The sequence below is a fragment of the Micromesistius poutassou genome, assembly GCF_964030765.1.
Source record: "Micromesistius poutassou genome assembly, chromosome: 16".
NCBI lineage: Eukaryota > Metazoa > Chordata > Actinopteri > Gadiformes > Gadidae > Micromesistius > Micromesistius poutassou.
In genome coordinates, this window is record NC_140286.1 from 6264667 (window position 1) to 6269564 (window position 4898).

At 48.2% G+C, this 4898-nt stretch overlaps 1 protein-coding gene across 1 annotated transcript in view; it reads left to right on the forward strand.

Annotated features, from left to right (window-relative positions):
- Positions 1 to 4898, forward strand: part of LOC311361286 (uncharacterized protein) — a gene marked incomplete at its 5' end in the record, with an annotated part of 41990 nt that overhangs the window by 28268 nt on the left and 8824 nt on the right. The window contains 7 exon segments of the mRNA XM_084481462.1: positions 269 to 406; positions 884 to 1038; positions 1420 to 1661; positions 2479 to 2678; positions 3304 to 3391; positions 3576 to 3740; positions 4847 to 4862. Of these exon segments, the coding sequence (XP_084337588.1) occupies positions 269 to 406; positions 884 to 1038; positions 1420 to 1661; positions 2479 to 2678; positions 3304 to 3391; positions 3576 to 3740; positions 4847 to 4862 (1004 nt within the window).

Here is a 4898-nt window from a genome sequence, read left to right on the forward strand (position 1 = left end):
GTGTGTGTGTGTGTGTGTGTGTGTGTATGCGTTTGTGTGTATTTTTGGGTATTGGTGTGTGTGTGTGTGTGTGTGTGTACGTGTGTATTTCTGTGTGTGTGTGTGTGTGTGTGTGTGTGTGTGTGTGTGTTTGTATTTCTGTGTGTGTGTGTGTGTGTGTGTGTGTGTGTGTGTGTGTGTGTGCTTGCATGTGTATTTATATGTGTGTGTGTGTGTGTGTGTGTGTGTGTGTGTGTGTGTGTGTGTGTGTGTGTGTGTGAGAGAGCAGGTGGTCAGCCATTCAGCACGCATCGCCGTGCACTACTTCAAGGGCTGGTTCCTCATCGACATGGTGGCCGCCATCCCCTTCGACCTGCTCATCTACCGATCCGGAGAGGAGGTGGACAGGGGAGGAGGGGAGGGAGAGGTAGGGAGGGGGGAGAGGAGGTGGACAGGGGAGGAGGGGAGGGAGAGGTAGGGAGGGGGGGAGAGGAGGTGGACAGGGGAGGAGGGGAGGGAGAGGTAGGGAGGGAGCGGTAGGGAGGGAGGGAGGAAGAGGGAGGGTGGGAGAGGAGGACGGGAGGCAGGGAGGGAGAGGAGGACGGGAGGGAGAGAGGGAGGAAGAGGAAGGGGAGAGGGGAGAGCGGGGGGTCGGAGGAGAAGGGGAGGGAGAGGTTGGAAGGAGGTTTGGGGGAAGAGCGAGGGTCCCATGGGTATTTATAGAGGCTCATCAAAAATAAATAGTACACATTTTTATTTATTTATCATCTTTTTTTTATTAATGTATTAATGTATGTATATCCATAATATATGCTAAAATACTAAGCATGTAACATAGAACAAACTACTTTTCTGATTAACAACAAGCTGCCCTTCACTGAACCCGCCCTCCTTTCAACCCCAGACAACCACTCTGATTGGCCTGTTGAAGACGGCCAGGCTGCTGCGGTTGGTCCGCGTCGCCAGGAAGCTCGATCGCTACTCTGAGTACGGCACCGCCGTCCTCTTCCTGCTCATGTGCACCTTCGCCCTCATCGCCCACTGGCTGGCCTGCATCTGGTACATGATGTCATAACACTCACCTCCTCCTCAGGTGTTCCCCCCTCATGATGTCATAACACTCACCTCGTCCTCAAGTGTTCTCATCTTGGCGAGCGATAGCTATAACAGTTAAATGGTCTATTTAGAATCTCTTTAATCTCTTTGACGTTCTCTCAGCCTATCGTAGCAGGGTGTTGAACTTATATTATTAGTTATATTATTAGTTATATTTCTTCAAATTAAAATAATGCAGCAAGATTTTTCTTTTTTTAATGTTTCCAAACAACATGAAACATGCAATCAATGTATGATCCTATGAAGTGTGGATATTAAGATATAATGTACGTCAATAATAAAGTTTCATAAATCATATTTACACTTTCGTATCGATCCCTGCAGGTACGCCATAGGCAACGTTGAGCGCTCCGGCACAGCTCGGATTGGCTGGCTGGACTCTCTGGGCGACCAATTGGGGAAGCCGTACAACGAATCCAGGGCGGGTTCGGGTCCGTCCATCCGGGACAAGTACGTGACGGCGCTGTACTTCACCTTCAGCAGCCTGACCAGCGTGGGCTTTGGCAACGTGTCGCCCAACACCAACTCGGAGAAGATCTTCTCCATCTGCGTCATGCTCATTGGCTGTAGGTCCATTCACGGTGCCTGTGTGAATTAGTGCACATTGTGGTTGCAGCTCTTGCGGACGAGAGAAGTACACACAGAACTATGGTGGGGGTTTGCTGCAGTTACAGTCTCAACAAACTTCCTTGTTGTAGTAGTTGTTGTTGTGGATGCTCCAGTGTAATAATGATATAATTGTATTGCTGCTGCTAATGGAATGGTCTAATTGAACATGGCTGCTGGGCTGGTTCCATCTATTATTGATGTTTTATACATGAATCAAAGAGACTCTCTCCTTGACGATTCAAATGTTCAAGATTTAAAATCAGATATCTTGTCACAAGGGCTCTGCTCAAGATTGAAAATACAAATGCAAATAGAGTAGAAAATACTATACAAAGTCATAAATAAACATTTTAGTCATACATTACTTTACATAATAATGCACATAGGAGTATTCTCTTATGTTCTTTCCCTCTCCTCCACACCCCTCTCCTCCTCTCCTCTCTCATCCCCTCTCCTCACCTCCCCACTCCTTCTCCCCACTACCCTGCTCTCCTCACTTCCCCACTACTCTCCTCTCCTCCCCACTAATCTCCTCTCCTCCCCAATTTTCTCCTCGCCATTCCTCTCCTCCCAACTCCTCTCCTCTCCTCTCCTCCTCTCCCCACTACTCACCTCTCCTCTCCTCCCCACTACTCACCTCTCCTCTCCTCCTCGCTACTCTCCTCTCCTCTCCTCCGCACTACTCTCCTCTCCTCTCCTCTTCTCTCCAACTTACTACTCACCTCTCCTTCCCTCTCCTCTCCTCCTCCCCACCCCTCTCCTCTCTCCTCCCAGCCCTGATGTACGCCAGCATCTTCGGCAACGTGTCGGCCATCATCCAGCGTCTGTACTCGGGCACGGCGCGCTACCACACCCAGATGCTGCGGGTGCGGGAGTTCATCCGCTTCCACCAGATCCCCAACCCGCTGCGGCAGAGGCTGGAGGAGTACTTCCAGCACGCCTGGTCCTACACCAACGGCATTGACATGAACGCAGTGAGGACGCACACACACACTTACACACTTACACACTTACCAGTGTGAAGAACACCAGTGTGTGTTCTTCATATTTTACGTTATTGAATCACACGTGTGCACTTAAACTGATGATTTGCTTGTTTATGCTATACCATAACTTTTTTTTGGAATATAAGTGTCTAAGAAGTTTAACCCACTCTCAGCCGCAGCTATCTACATGGAATAGAATACAATAGAATTCTCTTTATTCTCATTCCACATAGTACAGCAAACTGCTGCACACATCCTCACCCGTAGTGGGACCCTCTCGGCATTGCCTATATGGGGGGCACTCTGACACGAGCACTTTGTCCAAAAAAGAACGGGACCTCTACTCTCGGAGAAGAGTAGGACATAGTAGTTACATCAGCTTTCTCTGCATTATGCTATTATTTTAGTAACAGTGGCAACATAGCATAGAATACCATGTTTAAGATCGCAGAATACATGCTAACAAACATGTTATAAACAACAACAACAAAAATACATTGTGTTTGGTTCACTTGCACTTTAAAAATAGGAGGAGTGAAACACATTCCAAAGCATCTATATACATATACAGTATGTGTATAAACATCCACTACGTGTCTCTCTCTGTGGCCAGGTCCTGAAGGGTTTTCCTGAGTGTCTCCAGGCAGACATATGTCTGCATCTCAACCGTACGCTGCTGCAGAACTGCAAAGCATTTAAAGGTAGCTCAGCATTCATTTAACAAATACTTTTACATAAGTTCTTATTTTGATAGTGTAGATATCAATGAAACTCGCTTGTTAAGACCCTTACAAATGAAACAGCCAAAATGGCAAAAAGTGTCATTGTGTACCACCTGAAGCGGGTTCCGCTGCCCTTGGTTACCTGTCTTTTCCCACGCTCCAGGTTCTACTAAGGGCTGCCTGAGAGCCCTGGCCATGAGGTTCAAGACCACCCACGCGCCCCCTGGAGACACGCTGGTCCACGCTGGAGACCTCATATCAGCCCTGTACTTCATCTCCAGGGGCTCCATAGAGATCGTGAGGGGGGACGTGGTGGTGGCCATACTGGGTAGGCCCGCACACACACGGACACAGACACACACACACACACACACACACACACACACACCAGTCCGAGAAGGACTGGTGGTGACTTGCAAACCTCATGCGCTTCACATTAAGTCCTATTTTTCCAAAACATTTATTGAGGGGAACAAAGTGATAGCCCCCTCCGGTGGTCAGAGCTAGCCATTACAATCCAACTGTAAACACCAACTTCCATTGAATGAGTAGTTTAATGGGCACACAGCCAAGGCTGGATGAATTATTCTGGTACAACAGCTCAAATCAATGCAACAAAACAGAACAGTAGCGTACAAAATATAACTCGATACATATATTTGGGTGGATATGGACTTGTATTCTTCTGGAGGGTCGCAGAATTGAGATGCAGCTTTACGCCCCTTTCCCACAGAACCAATAACTCCACTAACACCCACTAACATCTGGCTATGGTCTTTGGTGGGAAAGGTTCCAATCGGCAATCGTTCCCAGGGACACATGACTCTGCAGTATTCACGGTGTTTATCGGCTTAAGCTCTGCTTGTCAGTGATGGAAACATGACACCTGGGTGCAAATTAAATATATTCCTGGGACGGTGAACAGATGGCGACGGCAGCTCATGAATAATCCACCAAACGAGACAACACGCAAACCATGGCTGGTTAAATCCAAGTTAAAGTCAATACACCAAGTACTAGTCTTGTACTTTATTGCAACACAAACTGACATCTGACACAAACCTTGTCGGGTGTGACAAGGCTTTTATACAGTACTACTGCCTGTAGATAGGGGGCTCATCAGGCTTCACTGGACTGCAAGAATAAGCTGGTGGAGACTGATAGTGACTGATAATGAGAACCATGAGTACAGTTGAGTACAGAGTGACAGTTGCTGATACTGGCTCTGTTCATACTGGTCCATGGCATGGGGGTGGTCGCCGTAACTGTGGAGTGTGTGCTGCAGGGCCTTGGAGCCCACAGAATGACCTCTGTGTGACGCTTCCCTAGGGCCCCCTCTCCTACACACTGCTGCTGACCTTTTCTAAGAGCCGCCCCTCCTACTCTATGTATGTCCGTGTGAGTGTCTGTCCATCTCCTGTCCATCTCCCTCAGTAGCTCTGCCATGGCGGTAATGGTTGTAGCAGAGGCTTCTGCCCTCGTCCTC